Source organism: Astatotilapia calliptera, chromosome 16 (assembly GCF_900246225.1).
Source record: "Astatotilapia calliptera chromosome 16, fAstCal1.2, whole genome shotgun sequence".
Classification (NCBI taxonomy): Eukaryota; Metazoa; Chordata; class Actinopteri; order Cichliformes; family Cichlidae; genus Astatotilapia; species Astatotilapia calliptera.
In genome coordinates, this window is record NC_039317.1 from 7,874,892 (window position 1) to 7,895,721 (window position 20,830).

Sequence of the window (20,830 nt, forward strand, 5' to 3'; positions counted from 1 at the left end):
TTTTATTAAATTATTATTATTATTATTATTATTATTATTATTATTATATGGTTGCCCTAGCATCATCTGGCCTTTGGAAGGGACACAGCACTGTTAACAAGAAAAAGCGCAGCATTATGGTTATTTTGTGTATTTAGATGGTGTCTTTCCGTTAAACGGAGGATCTTGGAAGGTTCCAAAACATCAGCTGGCTAATATTAGCGCACTGTTTTTAGGGGAGTTTTCCATTTAGAGGTTTTTCCACTTCAAGATCATGATATCTTGTGTTTAAGGTGTATTGCCCTTAAAATGACTTGATTCAGTTGTGACTGGTTTCCTGTTCTTCAGCATACAAAGCACTAAATCATAATACAAAACAGCAACACCTTTTTAAAGAGATGTTTCAAATGCTAACAGCCTTCTTACATGGACATGTTTGCGTTTATATTCAAACCTGGCTGAAAATTGTAAATATTTTTACCTGTATAGTTAAATATCTTCTACATTACTGAAATTAATTTACTATTAGGTGACCATGAAGAATGGAGGGATTTTTTTAAAACCATTCTTCTAGCAAAAGTGGCAATAAAACACTATAAACAAAGCTGTGGTGAAATGTTCCTCATCTGTGTTGTATAGATTAAAAATACTGCCAAAGTTATTAAGGCTGAACTAATTTTTAAATGTCTGTGAAGGTTCTCAGTCATCCAGGTCATCGTAGTCAAAGGAGCTTGCAAAGAAAACTGAAGAAGCTTCTCGGATGAGAGGTGAAACGTCTTCAAGCAACTTAAAGAAGTCCAGACGCTTTTCTTTGCAAGCTCCTTTGACTAATTTTTAAATGCTTTATACTCACCGTTTAATCATATTTGTAGTGGCTGTCCCTGAACATGAGACTGCACCTCTTCTGTTTAAATAAACTGGATCTTGCACTCACTCCTTGTTATCAAGCTTTACCTTGCTAATGTGCTAAAGGAGTAATTAACACATTACTCCTCTAGAGTGCTGTATAATTACAGTTACACAGCACTCTAATTCCTCTACATCACACATATTGTCCAAGATGGCCAATAGGAGGAAACTTATCACAGAAGACTCTAGTTGCTAATGCTAGCTGTGTTTCCACACAAAGCAAAGCTGTTACTTGATCTGACAGCAGTGAAGCATCTTGTCTAGTGCACTAATATTCTATCAGTCTCCCATTAAAGACTGGACTTTATACACAATGAACATGCAAAATCAGTCAGAAAAAGCTGCTGGACTCTTGGCTTGACAAGCTCCAGCTATCGTTCATGGGACACAGACATGCCCATAAAACAGAGACACGCTACTGTTTCCATTGAGATCCCAGGCAAGTGCAGCTTTCGACAATTATACCCAGTAGCATCCAGAATATTCTAGTGATGTAGGGATGAATGCAAACAGGCGACGCGCATCATGACAGAGCACTGTTTGACACGAAAGTAGAGATATCGCTTCCTCTTGCTATGTTTTAATTAATGTCTAATTTTGAATTTGACTAGGTGCTTGTCTTGATGGAATGCCATTGCCTCAAACTATTCTACTGAATAAGTTTAAATCTTTTCCTCTGAGTAAACTGATGTGATGAAGAGACACAATCAGTAAGCCATACTTGGAAGGGAAACTTGGAAAAAAAGAATACAAAATATATAATACTTAAACATTTATACTCAGTCACAAATACTTAAATAACAGAATATAAATATGTATCATTCAAAAATCTATCATTCAGTATAAAAATAAGCAATGCTGTCAACATAAAAAATAATTATCCTTTCAAATATGTACACATATGTATGTACACAGCCCTTCTATAAAGGAAAGGTGCAATTTTAAAAGTTGCTAGCATGCCTGATGATATATTATAAGTGCATAAAAAAATACAATTCAAATGTAGAAAAAATGTATTGCTATCACTTATGAAGGAAGTAATAGCAAACATGCACCAATAGAAAAGTCCAGCAGATGCCTCCATCCTTGTTGCACATGTTGTGAAATTCATTGTGCAGAAGAATATATGGGCTTGCTTATTGTAGTCCTAGTGAGTCTTAAAAATACAGGTGACGACAGCTGTAAGCACGTAAAGTTTCCATTTGTCAAGTGTTCCAAGAAACAGGCCTGATGGATGAATCCCATCAATAAAACTTTAAGATATTGTTTAGACAATAGTTTGGAGCCTTCTTGTAGGTACTGGGGGCATGTGGTACCTGAGATTTATCCAAAAGTTTCTCTTTGAGTATAATTCTGTGAATTTGTGTGTCGCAAGAAAATCTTTCTTCCACTTCAGGGCTCCTTGTTTCCTCTTGATATAACGCACAGACTCTGGCAAGTGACTGTAATCCACTGGACCATCTGGCAAAAAAGAAAAACAGTTTAAATATAAATGAAAATAAACACGTTTAATAAGCTGACATTTTAATTTTTATTAAACGAAGTCCTGACCGAGTGCAACAAGTCCAGAGATGAACACACTTTATTCCTTATCAAAATGTACTAAGTTAGCTTAGCATAAAAGCTGGAAGTAAAATCTCTGTTTGTGATGCCTGCAAAGAATTATACATGACCAAATAGGGCATGAATGCTGAGCTATATAACCCGTGACTTAACAGAATTCATGTGGCTAGAGATTTTTGAAAAATGAGGAATCATTTACCAATTTCCACCAGGATAACTCTGGGATCATTCTTCGTCAAAGCATCATGAAGGCCAACTTTCTGCTCATACCACACTTGGCTTTGATTGTCACATATGCAAGTGCTTTCCTCCGTTTTCGCCTCAGGTGATAAGATGATAAGCAGTCTGCGGCACTGGTGCATCGCAGCAGCTGTTGCATCGTGTATTGCTGTAAGGGATTCATGGCCAGACACAAAACTGCAGGTTAGAACTCTTTGTCTGCAAACTGAAGACAGCCCATTTCAACAGCACAAACTATAATTTTGGGCAGAACTGTGGCTTCTTCCAGGCACTCATTTCTTCTTCTTTTTTTAACTTACCAGTTTAGTCTGCATTAATAAAATTAAAGAACCTTGTAAGTGCCTTGAGGCAGCTGTTATTGTGATTTGGCACTATATACATAAAAACTGAATTGAATTGCAATGTATCACCAATACAAACATAAAGGAAATAAACTAGAGCAATAAGAAGAACACAAAAAGAAAAGGGAAAAACAGAAATACAGAGGATAGCTAGACATCAGCTCAAGAAAGTATTAAGTCTGTTTTTAACTGTACTGTACTGTGTTCCAGTAATTTAGTAAACATGGCTTTTATCCAATTTCTCCCATGTATTATACTAGGAGTTTAACCAAGAAGCTCTTATTTTCTTTTCAAACTTCTCTTTCTTTTTTTCTTTTTTTTGCAACTATAAACAGAATTCTTACAGATACAGTTGTGGTCAAAGGTTTAGATACACTCATCATGAGAATGAATGCAATAGCAATGCCGCCACCATGCTACACAGCTGTTACAGTGTTCTTTGGTTCAACAGCCTTTACTTTATCTTCCAGGTCATGGCAGGCTTGAGTCCTGGTGGTTCCGCTGAAGTTTTTCCTAACTAATGTTCTCTGATCTGAGGACAACATTATTTGGTCATCCTCCAGATAGTGGCAAAGCAGTGGCGCATCCAAAAAACTTGTACTTTTTTGTAGTTAGAGTTCTGAACTGAGGGTCTTGGAACCTGCTGTTGTTTAACAATAACTCCAGACTTTCCCTTCCCAATTGTAAATCTACAATAGGGCTGCCACGATTAGTCGACTAGTCACGATTACGTCGACTATTGAAATCGTCGACGACTAATTTAATAGTCGACGCGTCGTTTGAAGCTTTGTAAGATCACAAAAGACGCAGGAATAAGTAGTAGGATTTAAGAGTGTAATAATGGACTGAAACAGAAGATGGCAGCACTGCATGTACAAGGATGCCAGCTGCCGCTAAACCCCGAAGAAGAAGAAGCTGTGTCCCAGAATTCATAGCGCGGCTCAGCGCAGAAGTCAACAATGGCGGCCGCTAGTTAGTTTTAACTTTACTCTTATTATTCTTTTTGGGTCACAAAATAAACGTTTAACATATTTTCAGGCGAGAATGTAGCTGTGTAAACCTCAAATATCTGCTCAGTTTATCAGGACACCACATATTTTCAAAAGTGCTCCGACGTTTTCAGAGACATCTGTTACCCACTAGCTCGATAGTTAGCCGGGGGCAAGGCTCACTAGAGCTGTGAGAACACCGGACTCCCGGCAAATCGTTTTTAAACCCACCACCGTCTTTCACTACTCAGGTTAAACATGATATATGAGTCACTTAGATAATTTAAAAATGTTATTGTTTGGCTTTTTTCAGTATTTTATTTGTTCCTGAGTAAATCGTTTGGCTGAGATTAAAGTTATAGTTTTTACACAGCTGAGTAAACCTCAAGCAGACAGCTGATTATCAGAAGTGTGAGATGCTCGAGAATATTCTCCGGTGTCCCGTTATATTTTAGATAGCAAGGAGCAGACGGCTGAGTTTATTAAACTTCACTGAAACAATCTGCAGATTTCATTAAAATTTAATAAACTATCATCTTGTCTTTATTTTTAGTTAGCACAGACCTTAAACACTTAAAGCTGTAAGCTAATGATAGTTATATAAGAGCAGATGCATGCTGGTGCAATAAGCTGTACGTTTTACGTCCAATGGATGCATGATCCATTAATCGGTGACTAGTCGACTATCAAAATAATCGTTTGTGGCAGCCCTAATCTACAATTGTCCTTCTTAGATCTTCACTGAGACCTGAGTATTGGTCAATCTAATGAGTGCTGTCAAACAAATCCTTTTCATGCTGGCAAAGAGAAGTATTGACTGACTACAACATCAGTTGTAATCGCTGATGACTTTAGTAGCACAAAGATAATAGGCCTTGGTCTTGTCAAGTTAACAGATAGTGTAGAAGCGGGGGTCTCGAATTCCAGACCTTGAGGGCCGGTGTCCTTCAGGTTTTAGATGTGTCCTTGATCCAACACAGCTGATTTAAATGGGTAAATTACTCCCTCAACATGTCTGAAGTTCTCCAGAGGCCTGGTAACGAACTAGTCATTTGATTCCGGTGTGTTGACCCAGGGTGAGATCTAAAACCTGCAGGACACCGGCCCTCGAGGCCTGGAGTTTGAGACCCCTGTTGTAGAGGCTTCAGCACCACTTATTAGAGGTTTAAGTGAGTGTATGTATATATTTGACTCTTTGAGTCTGTGTGCATTAGAGAAAATCAAAATGAAAATCAAGCAACCAGTTCTTGTTTTATAAAGTCATTAAAAACGTTAATTTAACCACATTTAAAATGCAACTAGTTCTACTTGTCTTTTACCTGAAAGCATCATAGCAACTGATTTAGATTCGTTGGTTATGTATTTGATGTCTTAATTTAATAAAAACTGTGAACAGCAGTTTGTGACAATAAACAGCTCAAAGCCTTTGTATGTTTTCCCGTCTTTTGGGGGTTGGAGAATGACCTTAACAACCTCAAGAATTACACTACATCTAGAAAGACAAGTCTTTCTACCTCTGTTTACATATTATGGATATCTGCTTCTTACCTTCGCCAGGACAGTCATCCCGTCCTCTGATAAACAGAGAGTAGCCATATTGTTCCTCCAGTTTCTCAGGCAGGATCTGCATGGCAAACCTCGCGCCCTCATCTGAACTCATGGCATTGGAATGGATGAAACTCACGTAGGCATCATAGAGCTTCCCATCTGGAACTGACAGAATCTAAATGATTGTTTATGTTCATTTTATAACGTTTGATCCTTTTAAAATGTGAATCAACATCCAGCTTTCACGGCTTTCAGTACTGTGTTAGTTGTGCTGTAAGGTTAGTAGTATCTCGTCAGATGATGCCACACAAAAACTTAAGTTCAACTGATAACGGCTTTACCTTGTTGTTTGGGAAAATGTGCCAACAGATCCCTGTAAGCCAATATCAGGTTTACTTTAAAGAAGAAGAAGCACGCAGCCAAGGCTAGAACAGCCAGAGATGCAGAAAGGCAAACAGCCCAACTCATGTGGAAAGAACTGCGGTCAGCTGGAGAGAGGAAGGAGACAAACGTAAGGCAAGTGTCTCAGACGACTATAATTCTTGAACACACACACATTTATATGTATATGTCTATATATATCTTTATTACCTTCTTTAAGCTTCACCACACTGATTTGTTCTCCCGCTAGGCTTTCTAAATGGCACTCGAACTCAAAATTCAGGAACTTGCGATGAACTTTAGCGATGGACAGAATGACCAGTTCGTATACTTTGCCTTCTCTATGAATACTAAAGGGTACAAAAACAATCAGTCAGTCAGAATGAATCATGGAATCAAAGAATAATATGTAAATGTTAGGTGTTAAGTTTTTTGTGCTGCTACAGTTGCAACATTTACAGTCTATTACTCAGAAAAGAAGTTCTGCCTCCAAGTGACATTTAATGTCTGACACATTGTGTTGTTTTGATTTAATCTCGATGCAGTATAATGCAGTGTTTTGTATTCGCCCTATTAATAGCCCCGTCCATGGTAATGTAAAACTCACGTTTTCCGGGACACACTAATCTCCTCGAGGTCCTCAGCGTAATCCTTGCCAACAGTCCAGTGCAGTGAAGACTCGTTATCCTCACTGTAGCCTATGAATGCTAAACACTGCAGCTCCACTCTCAAACCTGGTGGGCAGTGAGAGTAAAAAACAAAGAAACTGTCAGTCTACATTTCCCGTTTTGATCAAACAAAAATATGAAGTTAGCTCAAATGAAATTTAACGTCACGGAAACTTTTCAAAAGGCTTCTGACTAATTCTGTTCAGTCGCTAGATGACAAAGCACCATTGCAAAGGTTTTAAAGGACTTTATTGTCATCTTGACTTGAAAAACAACTGTTTGTCAAGTATTTATCATAAAGATCATACAGTCAATAAATGGATAATGGTGTAAATGACTTCATGATATTTAAAGGTGTTTATAATATTTTTCCATAGCACTAACATTCACTCTAATGCATTTTATTTAGTGTTTCACTTGCCTAGTTCAACTGTAATCTCTTGCTTGTCAGGGGTCACCAGCTGTGGCTCTACAAAAACTTTTTCTGGGAGGTCTGCAAGAAAGAAAGAAGGAAGGAAAAATAAAGAAAGTGGGACAATATACATTTAGCTCCATAAGCATTTGTATATATTGCCTCTGTACACCATCACAGGCTAATTTAAATCAGACAAACCAGATGTGATTGAAGTGCAGATGTTTAGCTTTAATTCAAGAGGTTTAACCAAGGTTTTGCATGAACTCTTTAGGAATTACACTCGTTTTTATCCATAATCCCCCATTTTCAGACGCTCAAAAGTATGGGAGATGAGGCCTGTTGCCTCGTCATTCCATGATAAACAAAGTTAATTAAAGACATCTGGATCTGAGTCCAATAGCTAAACTTGTATTTCAGCATTTCACTGGAACTTGTGAAATTCACTGAGACGTTGATGCAAATTAAGGAAATGAATCTGGCCCCAGAAGACCAAACAAACCTACTAGAGTCCATGATTTAAGAAAAAAAAGGCTAAACAACATTTACCACAGTTGTAAACACTCAAGGAAATATGGTGTCGTTATCAGAGTCTAGAATATACAATCAAGAGATGCCTTTATGAATGTAAATACAGATGGTTTACCAGATGGTGAAAACCACTGTTCACACTCAAAAACAAGAAGAGCCTGCATGTTCTGAGAAAACATCTTTGGACATATTTAACTTACAACAGCATGAGGAGAAGAGAAAAATAATGAAAATGGAGAGATACAACTCGTATGCCAAAGCATCCAATGATTTATTTCTTTTTTGTTAAACCCCCTGAATTAAGTCTTCAAGTCTATGATTAAACAAAACAAAATAATAATAATAATTATGTACAGCCAGAGTAATATATTAAAAAAATGACACCAGAATAATTAAGGATTCAATATGAGAGCTCTACAGTACTTACCATCTTTAACAGTCAACAGGATGCTGCGTGAAGCGGTATAATTCCTGCCATCCAAGTTAATGTCTATCAGGCAGGTATATTTCCCATTGTCCTCCTCTGAGGCTTGAGGAAGCCTCATGTTGCCTTTCATATCAACAGAGATGGGTTTCCCTTGCCGCTGAATGAGCTGGCAATCCTGCAGACAGAAACCAATCCTGTAGTTAGTTTTCACAGTGCCATATTTTTGAGAGGCATTTTTGAGCCTCAAGACAAGAAAGAAGAGCCAGAAATAAAGGAAAACATGAATAAAAAGCAAAAAACTGGCATAGTGATCTCAAAATGTGTTGGTCGCAAGTTTCCAGGTAACAAAATGCATAGTACTACATTGTTGCTGGCCTGGGTGGCAACCAGTCTTATCTGCCAGGGGGGCAGATCTGGCACACATTTTTCCCTGATATCTACAGAAGGGGGCAGTGTTGCATTTATGGAAGTTGTAAAACAGAAGCCTGGGATTTGGCCCACCTAAGCACTTTAGGTGGAGCGATTGTGTATAAACTAGCCTAGTTTATATCTGCTGTTTCCACTGATAGTTTATCAGCAATTGTTTCTGTCCACTCTTCATGATATTATATTCCATAAAATGGGATTATACACCAATAGCATAGCATTATGACCACTGACAGGTGAAATGAATAAAACTGATTTATTAGCACCTGTTACTGGCTGGGATATCTTAGACAGCAAATGAATATTTTGCCCTCAAAGTTGATGTGTTAGAAGCAGGAAAAATGGGCACGCGTAAGGATTTGAGCCGAGTTTGACAAGTGCCAAATTGTGTTGGCCACACAGCTGGGTGAGAGCCTCTCCAAAACTGGAGTGTGATCCAAGCCAACAGACGAGCTACTGTAGCTCAAAATGCTGAAAGAGTTGATGTAGGTTCTGATAGAAAGGTGTCAGAATACATAGTGGATCACAGTTTGCTTTGGGTAACGTTCTGCTGGGAAACCATCCATGAGGATGTAACTTTGACATGTACCACCTAACTAAGCACTGCTGCAGACCATGTATGACCTCCCATAGAAACAGTATTCCCTGATGGCTGTGGAATCTTGCAGCAGGATAATGCACCCTGCCACAAAGCAAAAAATGGTTTACAAATGGTTTGAGCAGCACAACAATGAGTTTGGAATCTTGACTTGGCCTCTAAATTCTCCAGATCTCAATTTAATCAACATCTGTGGGATGTGTTGGACAAAGAAGCCTGATCCATGGAGTCTCCACCTCCCAACTTATAGGAATTATAGGATCTAGGGCTGAACGATATATCGCATTTGCGATAATATCGCGACATGATCAAGTGCAATTTTCTAACCACAAAGGCTGCGATTATACTCTGGACATGTCCAGATTCATGGGCTGCATCCTCCTGAGGCCGCATTTGTAGACCGATTACGTCACAGCGACGCGCCGAAGGCTGTCCAAATTACTACCATATCCCAGAATTCATAGCGCGGCCCAGCCAAACTCCAGTTTCCAGCAATGGCGGCCGCTACTAAGTTTTAAAATTACTCATACTAATCTTTCTGGGTCACAAAATAAACTTTTAACATATTTTCAGGCGAGAAAGTAGTTGTGTAAACATCAAATATCTGCTCGGTTTATCAAGATATCCCATATTTGCAAAAGTGCTTCGACGTTTTCAGAGGCGTCTGCTACCCACCAGCTCGACAGCTAGCCGGGAGCTCGAGGGTTACTGATGCGGCCGAGAACGGCACAACTCCCGGCACATCATTTTCAGATCACCGCGGAGTTTCGCTGCTCGGGTTAAACGTAATATATAAGTCACTTAGACAACCTAAAAATGTTATTGTTGGGCTTTTTTCAGTGTTTTGTTTGTTCGTGAGTAAATCGGTTTGGCTGAGATTAAAGTTATTAGATTAGATAAAATAAAACTTTATTAATCCCCCGGGTGGGTTCCTCCTTGGTTTTCACACAGCTGACTAAACGTCAAACAGAAAACTTATTAAACAGAAGTATGAGACAGTCGAGAATTTACACCAGTGTCTGGTTATATTTTAGATAGCAAGAAGCAGACGGCCGAGTTTATTAAACTCCACCGAGACAGCGGTGACGCTAATCAGAAGGCTAGACCGTCCAATTTCACGCCTTTAAACTTTAAAGGCGTGTTTGTGTTTATACAATTGCTATTATGTTTGCACTTTATGTGTAATGTTACTGACTGCAGAGATCAGTAAGATGTGTGTATTTTTTATTTATTAGTTTTATTTATTTAATATTATTTTTTTAATTGAATGACTGTCTAGTAGTTCACAGATGTCGAAAAACTGAGTGTGGTAAAGCCACTGATTTTTTTTATGTATATTTCTGCAATCTGCACATTGTACTGACTTTCATTTTAATGTTTACACCAGGGTTCCTTGTCAGCACTTTATGCTCAGATGTTTGTAAGCTAAAAATAAACTATTGTGTTTGTTCAAATATACTGTTGTGATTGAAGAAGTTAAATAAAAATGTCAGTCATCAATTCATGCATCACCTCATGTCATCATAACAGAGGTCTGTCTTCCAGGAAAGAACAGTTTAAAATTAATGTAATATAGTATTGGCCATACTATATGATGTATTGCTTGTCTTTGTTTAATAATACAGAAGACAAAGACCTTAAAAAATAATCGCATATCGCATCGCAATCGCAATATTGGGGCAAAAAATCGCAATTAGATTATTTTCCATAATCGTTCAGCCCTAATAGGATCTGTTGCTTAGATACCACAGCACACTTTCCGGGGTTTTGTGGGGTCCACGTCTCGAGGGGTAATGTCTGTTTTGACAGTAAAAGCGTACTACAGCGGATAGTGGGAACAGCAGAGAAGATCATCGGGGTCTCTCTCCCCTCTATTGAGGACATCTACACCACACGCTGCATTCGCAAAGCCACCAGCATTGTGGCTGATCGGACACACCCCCCTCACACACTCTTCAAACTCCTGCCATCTGGAAAAAGGTACCGAAGCATTCGGGCACACACATCCAGACTGTGCAACAGCTTTTTTCCACAAGCCATCCATCTCCTCAGCAAAAAGGGACTGACTGATAAACACACACACACACACACACACACACACACACACACACACACACACACACACACATTATCACTCAGGTTAACTCAACTACCTCAAAACATTGAGACTGGACTGACTAATCAACACAAGCGCAAACACACTGACCTACACCACCAAACCATCGTACACACCAACCTGTTAATGCTCTTTTGCACAATATTATTACTGGACTTTTTGCACTAACTTCTGTACTTCCTAATTTTTGCTGCTACACTAAGGAATGTTTACTGTTCCTCCACTACCTCAACTCATCATCACAAAACCTTATTACAGTGGGGCAAAAAAGTATTTAGTCAGCCACCGATTGTGCAAGTTCCCCCACTTAAAATGATGACAGAGGTCAGTAATTTGCACCAGAGGTACACTTCAACTGTGAGAGACAGAATGTGAAAAAAAAAAATCCATGAATCCACATGGTAGGATTTGTAAAGAATTTATTCGTAAATCAGGGTGGAAAATAAGTATTTGGTCACCTCAAACAAGGAAAATCTCTGGCTCTCACAGACCTGTAACGTCTTCTGTAAGAAGCTTTTCTGTCCCCCACTCGTTACCTGTATGAATGGCACCTGTTTGAACTCATCATCTGTATAAAAGACACCTGTCCACAGCCTCAAACAGTCAGACTCCAAACTCCGCCATGGCCAAGACCAAAGAGCTTTCGAAGGACACCAGGAAAAGTATTGTAGACCTGCACCAGACTGGGAAGAGTGAATCTACAATAGGCAAGCAGCTTGGTGTGAAAAAATCCACTGTGGGAGCAATCATCAGAAAATGGAAGACATACAAGACCACTGATAATCTCCCTCGATCTGGGGCTCCACGCAAGATCTCATCCCGTGGGGTCAAAATGATCATGAGAACGGTGAGCAAAGATCCCAGAACCACACGGGGGGACCTGGTGAATGACCTGCAGAGAGCTGGGACCAAAGTAACAAAGGTCACCATCAGTAACACACTACAACGGCAGGGAATCAAATCCCGCAGTGCCAGACGTGTTCCGCTGCTGAAGCCAGTGCATGTCCAGGCCCGTCTGAAGTTTGCCAGAGAGCACATGGATAATACAGCAGAGGATTGGGAGAATGTCATGTGGTCAGATGAAACCAAAGTAGAACTTTTTGGTATAAACTCAACTCGTCGTGTTTGGAGGAAGAAGAATACTGAGTTGCATCCCAAGAACACCATACCTACTGTGAAGCATGGGGGTGGAAACATCATGCTATGGGGCTGTTTTTCTGCCAAGGGGACAGGACGACTGATCCGTGTTAAGGACAGAATGAATGGGGCCATGTATCGTGAGATTTTGAGCCAAAACCTCCTTCCATCAGTGAGAACTTTGAAGATGAAACGAGGCTGGGTCTTCCAACATGACAATGATCCAAAACACACCGCCCGGGCAACAAAGGAGTGGCTCCGTAAGAAGCATTTGAAAGTCCTGGAGTGGCCTAGCCAGTCTCCAGACCTCAACCCCATAGAAGATCTGTGGCGGGAGTTGAAAGTCCGTGTTGCTCGGCGACAGCCCCAAAACATCACTGCTCTCGAGAAGATCTGCATGGAGGAATGGGCCAAAATACCAGCTACTGTGTGTGCAAACCTGGTAAAGACCTATAGTAAACGTTTGACCTCTGTTATTGCCAACAAAGGTTATGTTACAAAGTATTGAGTTGTATTTTTGTTATTGACCAAATACTTATTTTCCACCCTGATTTACGAATAAATTCTTTACAAATCCTACCATGTGGATTCATGGATTTTTTTTTTTCACATTCTGTCTCTCACAGTTGAAGTGTACCTCTGGTGCAAATTACTGACCTCTGTCATCATTTTAGGTGGGGGAACTTGCACAATCGGTGGCTGACTAAATACTTTTTTGCCCCACTGTATTATGTTACGTTGTGTTTTTCTATCATTCTGTCACTTTGCTGCTCTTGTTTGCACATTTGCACGTGCACTTTGTTGTCTGCTGTCTGATAACAAAAAAAAAGTCTTCCTTAGATAGTTTGGTTTTTTTTGTTAATTTATGTTGTAATTTATGTTAGGTCAGTCTGTCTTGTCTCTGCTAGCCAGCTAACTAGGTCTCTTAGTTGGCTAGTTGAGTGTTTTCTGTTAATTTATGTTGTAAATTTATGTTGCATGTAGCACCTTGGTTCCTGGAGGAACATTGTTTCGCCTCACTGTGTACTGTTAAACTGTATATGGTTGAAGTGACAATAAAGCCAACTTGACTTGACTTGACTTGACTTGAAAAGGGGGACCAGGTGGTCATAATGTTATGCCTGATTGGTGTATATGGAGGGCAGAGACCAGACCGCCAGTACGTTCTTCAGCCAGCTTTTTTTAGGTGCAAAATAATATTGATGAGCAACAGTTTTCTTTGTACTCAAATCAGGTCCTAACAAGGCAAACATGTCAATGCAGTAAAACAAGTGTATTAGGCCTCTTTATACCTTCATCCATCGTACATTCACCACGCTATTCAGGCCGAAGATTTCTTTCTGTTTACAAGGAAGACTGTCGCTCACTCCTTTTGTGATGGAAATGCTCTCAACGGTATAAGGACACTCTCCACTAGACACTGACACCCAAAACTTTAGCCTCCGTAATAATACTCCAGACTGATTCCTGAAAAGAAAAAGAATTGTAAAGCCAACAGCAAGAAATATCCCTGTACTTTTTGTTTATCCTAAATGGTTACAGACAATATGACTAAAATATGAATTGATGTTTCAGTTATGCCTCTATTCCACTGATAAGCTGAAGTTATATATCTGTTCAGCACTAATTAGATATAAGATAAAAAAAATAACATCCATTAGGAATATAAATTAGCACACACACGTACAGAGACTGCCTGAAGGCTGGAACTGAGGAGATTTGATATCCCTCCTCTCATATATATTTGGATATTTATCCAGTTGCTCATTTGCTCTTAATGGTTTGATCATTTCCTGGATAAATAACACATTCATTTTTAGAAATGGCCAATCCCGTCTCCCTGTTGTATAGGAGGCTCCATATGCTCCCAGTACAACCTTCACACAGTCTCCTAAAAGTGCAACATCAAAGATTTACAGATGTTAAAATCCAGTTAGTAGGTTAGTTGGCATATCTTATAAAACAGGTCGCAAAAGGTTGATTTTGTTCATCTGGACGTAGCGTTTTCATTGGAGACTTCTGAAGAAGTCACTTGGATGAGTGACAAAGGGTTTCCAATACAACAGAGCTTGATCATAGCCTGCATACAACTGTTAGGTTTTACAGCATTTTATTATAAAGTAGGTTGTGTTTGTCTGTGCACGTGTGTTAAAGCACATTTATAAATATACTAGAAGCATGGAACTGCAGGGATCAGGAGAACTCATGCAAGAGAAGTCATACAGATATTTTTATACCTTATCTGACAGGTGTAAGATCCATTGTGGGACATCTGGACAGGTAGAAACCAAAGTAACCTGTCCCTCACTTCCACTCCAGTGGGCAGGCTCAGATTGTCTTTACTCTCCCCTCTGCTCCAGATCACGACATCATGAGCCTCTGCTGTGTAGCAATTCAGCAAAAAGAAATGGCCAGCACTCACATGGAAGGTATCTATCTCCCCACGGTGGTCTGTAGGTGACAGTGCAACAGGAGAACAACTATTTGTCATTTAATGTAAGATGTTAAAAAAATATATCAATCTACAAGGAAGACATGTTACTCCAAAAGAAGAACAGATAGAACAGAATAGGACTAAGTAAGTAAAGTAAGTAACATTTTATTTATATAGCACCTTTCTAGACAAAAGATCACAAAGTGCTTTACACAGAGATAACAAGGTATAAAACAAAAACAAACAAAAAGTTAACGAAATGCAATTCTAAAAAGATGTGTTTTTAGTTGTTTTTAAAAGAGACTACCGAGTCACATGTGAGTACTTCAAGGATTTGGTCAAAAGCTTTGCTGCAGCGTTCTGAACAACCTGCAGACGTTCCAGGGAGTTTTTGCTTAGACATGTAAACAGTGAATTACAGTAGTCCAAACGTGATGAAATGAATGCATGAATAATAATCTCCAGTTTAGTACGAGATACAATAGGACTTAATTTGGCAATGTTTCTTAAGTAATAAAAGCAAGACCAAATCAGAGATTTGACATGGACATCCAATGTGAGAGCCGGGTCAAAGGTTACCCCTAGGTTCCTGATAGATGATTTCACAAATGTCGAAAGGGGACCAGCATTCATTATCATAGGTACAAGTCAGGAGTCACATGCAAGGACTTCAGTGTGTCCTTCATTAAGTTGGAGAAAGCTGTCATCCAGCCAACCTTTAATGGATTCTAAGCACTCATTCAGAATCTGCAGCATAGATAGATCTTGGGGCTTAAAAGCTGGCGTCGGGTCCAACATCAGCAAAACAAAACATTTTCCTGCATCGTTTTGCATCAAAATGTCACTGGAGACTCTAAGAAGGGCTGTTTCAGTAGAATGAGGTCTACGAAAGCCACTGACTGACTGAAATTTGTCAAGAATATCGTGTTTGTCCAAAACTGCTGTAAGCTGCTTAGCCACAACCTTTTCTAAAATCTTAGCAGTTAGTGGTAATTTTGAGATTGGCCTGCAACTGCTGTTTTGTTTTTTTTTAGATGGGATGTACAGCACAGGGACTTTACCAGTGACGTGTTAATTGTGGTGAGCACACAGGGACCGATAGACTGGAAGACATTTTTGAGTAACGATGCAGGTAAACTGTCAAATGAACAGGAGGATACTTTCTTTGAATTAACTAACTTTTCCAGCTCGGCTAGTGAAACCGATAAAAAGCTGTCTCAAATAACAGGCTGAGGCAGAGTAAGAAATGCTGATGGGGAAAAATGTTTTCTTACATTACTAAAAAAAAAATTCTATTAAGAAAGAAAGAAATTTTTCACAATCTTCATTTGAAGAAATTGGGGGCAGCAGGTGGACCAGGAGTAATAATACCAGTAATGGTGTGAAATAATACCTTAGGATTACCTCTGCTCTGGGTAACAAATTTAATTCTCCTCAGAATAAATGTGTGAAAACATCAATGCCCATTGCGATTTAACCCATCTTGTCACTCGCCGTAGAGTTTCTGTTTACAACTGTTTGTTCTTTTCTGTTCTTCTTTTCATTTATGGCATGTCAAGGACACAACCAATGTTAGGTCATTCATAAAGATAAATAACAACAACAAGGCAGGGAAATACCTCCAGCTAGTGTCGGACCAAAATGCTGACACTGAAGTTTCAAAAGTTGAAAACTCATGGGTGACCTGATGGTGGCCCATCTTTCATACTGTTTATAAAAGATATTTTTAGGACAAACACCCCTTGGTGGACCTAGCTAGCTGTTAGCCAACTTCCAAACTTCCATGAAAAGACATTTGTGTTCTTTTCCAAGCTGTGAATGCCATGTCCAAAGTAGAACAACACCAATATGGATTCCTGGAAATGGGTGTCTTGCTACAGTCAAAGAGCAAACATTTCGTAACAATGACTAATGCAACTTGTTAACTTCTAATATTGCAGGTTATCAACCACTGAGAAGGGCTATGCACGTCCATGCAGGTGTGCAAAGATATGTCACCACCACCACTTCATTATTGAATTTAATAGTAACTGTTTGGCATCTGTAAACAGAACTAGGGATGCTTTCCCGTTTTTCTTCCCCGTCTGTTAATAACATAGGATAAGATAAACCAGTATTTGTCCCACACATGGGAAATTTGTTGGGTCACGGCAGAAAGGGGACAGTACAAAGTTACAAGCACCAAAAATTAAGAAAACAATAGAATATAATACTTTATAAATAGAATAAAATAGTATGTTGCATCGAAAATTTACACTTTGTAGTATTGCACCTAAGGGAGACAAGGAGAAGGCTATCATGGTGTATTGGATGTAAATGAAATTCTATGATAATCGTATTTTGTGCCACTTTTGTGCTGAGCAAACAGTATGAGATATGCAGCAACCTGTGGTAAGTGGTTAAATGTTTGCTCTGAAAAAGAGCAGTTGCTGCACAAACTGTACCAAATCATTTCTACCTTTTTCTTGAGTTTTTAGTTATCTAAGTTTTACTTAGTTAAATGGATGTTGCAGATATGTGCAAAGTTGTTTTTATCAAGTTATATTCTGACTGGTCTGAAGAGTCAGCACTTTTAGAGCTATCTAAAATACTTTGCTATTCACAATGTCAGAGATACATGACGTTTGTGGTTAACAAGATTGTTACTGTGGTAGAAAATACCCACGTGTTTTAACATATTTAGTCTTCAGGCACAGTTGAGGAGCCACAACGAAGTTTTGGTCGATGGGCTGAGAACACGATACCTGAAAACGAGGTTATCAGCCCAATGTGATGATGTATTTTTTATTATTAAAAATCACACAATCAGACAGGCCCTTATTACATATTACCATAGGCTCCCTCCTGTTTATGGTAATGTGCAGGAGCTTTCTGAAGCTTTTCATACAGACAGCTAGAACGACATTTCACGGAATTAAAATAAACATCAAAATATGTCAAATTTGTTTAGAAATTTTACACACTATGTTCGCACTTCTTGCCACAGCTTGTGTGTATTCAGCTATGGACAGTAGGCAAACTGGATTTTTCACGAATGTGCAGTTGTTCTAAATTGGTGCTTTTTACATTAAATGTTTAAGCGTTTAGTGTTAATAGAAACCGCTGCTAATGTTTGCATTTTCGCTTGTTTAATGACAAAAAGGTTATGGGATTTTAAAAACTGTAGGCAATTTATGTTCTGCCTTTTCCACTATTGCTCAAGATTGCATCCTGGGCGCAGATTATTCAAACAGTGAGGAAGAGTCTTGTTTGCCACTTCCTGTCAAAGCTGTAAATCTGTCATCAGTGGAACACCTCATACAGCATTAACTGATGAGACATAACCCTCATCGGGTTTTTTTTAGACCTCAACATCATCCGTTTTTTAACCCTAATCCTAAACCTGTTATACTGTACTTCACATTACTGTGAACATTAAATTGCACTTTTGCACATTTCTTTTTTTCGTTTTAATTTATCAAAAAAATTATAAAATGATTTTATGTTTCAGGGTTTAAAGGATTAACAAGATATAAACACTGTTTTCACCTCATCATGCCAGTTTACTGTAAGAAGAAGAAGAAATTTGTATTACACAGTCTAACTGTTAGTGAAGTTGTAAGGCTGCGTCAGCGAACCTTGTGAAATTCAGGTAATTCTAAAGCATTTGTTCGTCACAGCTAGTCAAACCCAGCTGACAAAAGTGCAACGTGCAGCCGTATCTTAGCAACGCTTAGTAATTTTAGCAGATAGCTGTTAATGTTTGTCTTACACTAATACTTCTTATCTGTGTACAGCTTACCTCCATGTAATAATATGGAGGTAAGTCATGTCAGCTAGCCTGTATCAAAGTATTCAGGTATAACAGAATATTTAGAGTAGTACTTTTAAAAAGATTACTCTGCTTATTACAGTCAACTGTTTTATTATTGGCGCCACGCTTGGCGAGGGATCCTTGGCTCTGCTGGAGCATTTTATAAAACCTTGTCCTTTATGTTCAGCCTGACGTGCACAGGTGCTGCAACTTTAATGCTGACATCTTTTAGCTAAGACGCTTCCTGGAGATTCACACATCAAAGTCTGAGTATAAATGTTTGGTCTCCTTGACCTATATAATCATCAAAAACCCCACAGACCTTTCAGTTGTTGTTTTTTTGACGTTATCGTCTATCAGAATCACTTCATTGTCGTGAGAGGAATGTTGAGGGGTATGCTTTTTTTACTCATCAAACCACAGTTTATCTTTTTCTGTCGTGATTGTCTGTCTTGATAGCAAAACCTACCCAGGTAACCTATCAGTTGAATAGAGATTTTATCATACTGCCGTATGCATTCTGTGCAGTCCCCTACCACAGATGTATGAATAGATAAATCCACTACAAGGAACACTGAAGAATCAGCTTTTATTCCAGTATCTATTCTGATCACTGATTTATGATTAATTTATGGTAACATTTGAGTTAGGATACATATGTACAATATGTGTGTATATATATATATATATATATATATACACATATACACATACATACATACATGCATACATATAAATGTATTTGGCAAAGCTATAGGATAGTTTGCCCTGTCTGTTAAGGAAAATCTTAACAGACAGTTTAACTGGTTTCTAAACCAGTTAAACTGGTTATAAACCATGACAGCTAACCCCACGACATTGGCATAAAGCAGACAGAGCTTGTCACTCAGCTGAAACTAAGTGTTCAGAAGAAGTTGGAGAATCAGTACTTACCACGCGTCACAACAAATGACAGAGACAGCAGAACAGTCACCAAGCAGACCCAACCTGCCGCTGCCATAGTTCTTATCTGAGGGAATCAACAGACTGCATTTCAGTAAAGTCCGGTGTGATTTTCTTGAGAACACGAGCCATCCTGTCAGGCGAGCGTATTCTTTGCAGTGTATACAAGTTTCTTGACATACTTCCTGGGGAGCACAGCTTCCCTTAAAGGGAAGTGAAAGATGGAGTGTTCTCAGCTCTCACAAGGAAGTCAGAGCCAAAACACTCCCAGTAAAGTCCCAGGAAGTTCCACTGATTGGTGTTTCTTTGTCAAAGGTTGAGAAAAAAAATTCTCTTTGTCATTTGTAGTAACTCTCTGCTGATGTAAATCATTCATGCGTCTTTGTTACGTCATCGAAAAGTAATAATTCATATATGAATTGCACTCATTTTGGTCATTAACATAAAGTGGATCGGAGTCAGGTTATATATAAGGGAATTTATGGGCAAGTTCATCTGCAGCACATATTTATTTAAAAATACTTCATATTAATAGAAAATCAGAATTTCCCAAAATATAATGCCAATTTTGGGCTTTCTGGGCTTTGAAAAACAATGATGACATTCCTATAAAAATGTCTTAATAATAAACTTTGTAGTAATTTTTGAAATGAGTAAGCCTTATATCTCACAACTGCTGTGATAAATACTTAAAGTAAGGGTTTACCCTGAATGGTCTTCAGTCGTCACTTGATATATGTTTTACATGGCAATTTTTGTCAGCATCGTATATATTTTCACAGTTTACTCAGATATCCCTCTTTAAGTTTGCCTTATTGTAAAGTGGTAACCTTCCAAAGCTCAGTGAAGCAAGTGAAAATCACAGTCGCTGAGTATTTAAACTTCAGTGCCTTAAATAAATAGATGTCAAGACCAAAATTGAAAATCTGCTGCCAATATATTTTGTGTAAAAGCAATCAAAAGAAATATTGCTGAACAGAAAGACAAAGATAAAATCAACAGAGTGAAACCACGTCAATGTGAAACCAGTACTATAAAATTCAAAGAAGCCTACACCAAGTATTTAAAAAAGATGTAATCATAAAGCTTAATCGAAACTCACCTGTGACGTATATGAAGTTACTACAAAATTATAATTAAAACTACAGCTGTAATTGTACAGATAGTTCTTTCTAATTTTGACTTTCTACTCTGAATTATGAGACAGAAAGTCTGCCTGTCACTTACAGTACAGTGAACTTGCAGTGACTTGCTGGATTTTCCATCCTCCTACTCCTCCTCCTGTATTTGCATTATTTTATATTGTTCCACTACCCCGGTATGAAATTTCCTCTCAACTGAAAAAAAGTACAACTTGCTTTGCAGTACAGGTGCGGCACAGTTATTCAACCACAGC

The 20,830-nt window shown here is 38.6% G+C and overlaps 1 protein-coding gene across 2 annotated transcripts; it reads right to left on the reverse strand.

The window, feature by feature from the left end:
- Positions 1-1,461: 1,461 nt before the first annotated feature.
- On the reverse strand, positions 1,462-19,761 carry LOC113007563 (interleukin-1 receptor type 1-like). 2 transcript variants are annotated; one of them, XM_026144279.1, is made up of 11 exons: positions 19,426-19,761; positions 14,503-14,716; positions 13,558-13,732; positions 7,989-8,163; positions 7,040-7,111; positions 6,558-6,684; positions 6,161-6,300; positions 5,911-6,057; positions 5,570-5,728; positions 2,651-2,839; positions 1,462-2,349 (listed from the first exon to the last, which is right to left on the reverse strand). In XM_026144279.1, the coding sequence occupies exons 1-11, from the start codon at positions 19,490-19,492 to the stop codon at positions 2,156-2,158; spliced, it is 1,659 nt and encodes a 552-aa protein (XP_026000064.1). In that variant the 5' UTR covers positions 19,493-19,761; the 3' UTR covers positions 1,462-2,155. The 2 variants fall into 2 exon arrangements, with proteins under 2 accessions (XP_026000064.1, XP_026000063.1); XM_026144278.1 differs by having other exon boundaries at positions 5,570-5,734; positions 19,426-19,760.
- Between the last annotated feature and the right edge of the window lie 1,069 nt (positions 19,762-20,830).

Excerpts from the sequence above, each read along its gene's own strand:
- LOC113007563 (XM_026144278.1), bottom strand. The coding sequence starts at position 19,492 with ATGGCAGCGGCAGGTTGGGTCTGCTTGGTGACTGTTCTGCTGTCTCTG. Across the intron at positions 7,112-7,988 it reads CCTGTTGACTGTTAAAGATG|ACCTCCCAGAAAAAGTTTTT; the intron begins GTAAGTACTGTA and ends TCTTTCTTGCAG. Across the intron at positions 5,735-5,910 it reads ACATTTTCCCAAACAACAAG|TTCCAGATGGGAAGCTCTAT; the intron begins GTAAAGCCGTTA and ends AGATTCTGTCAG.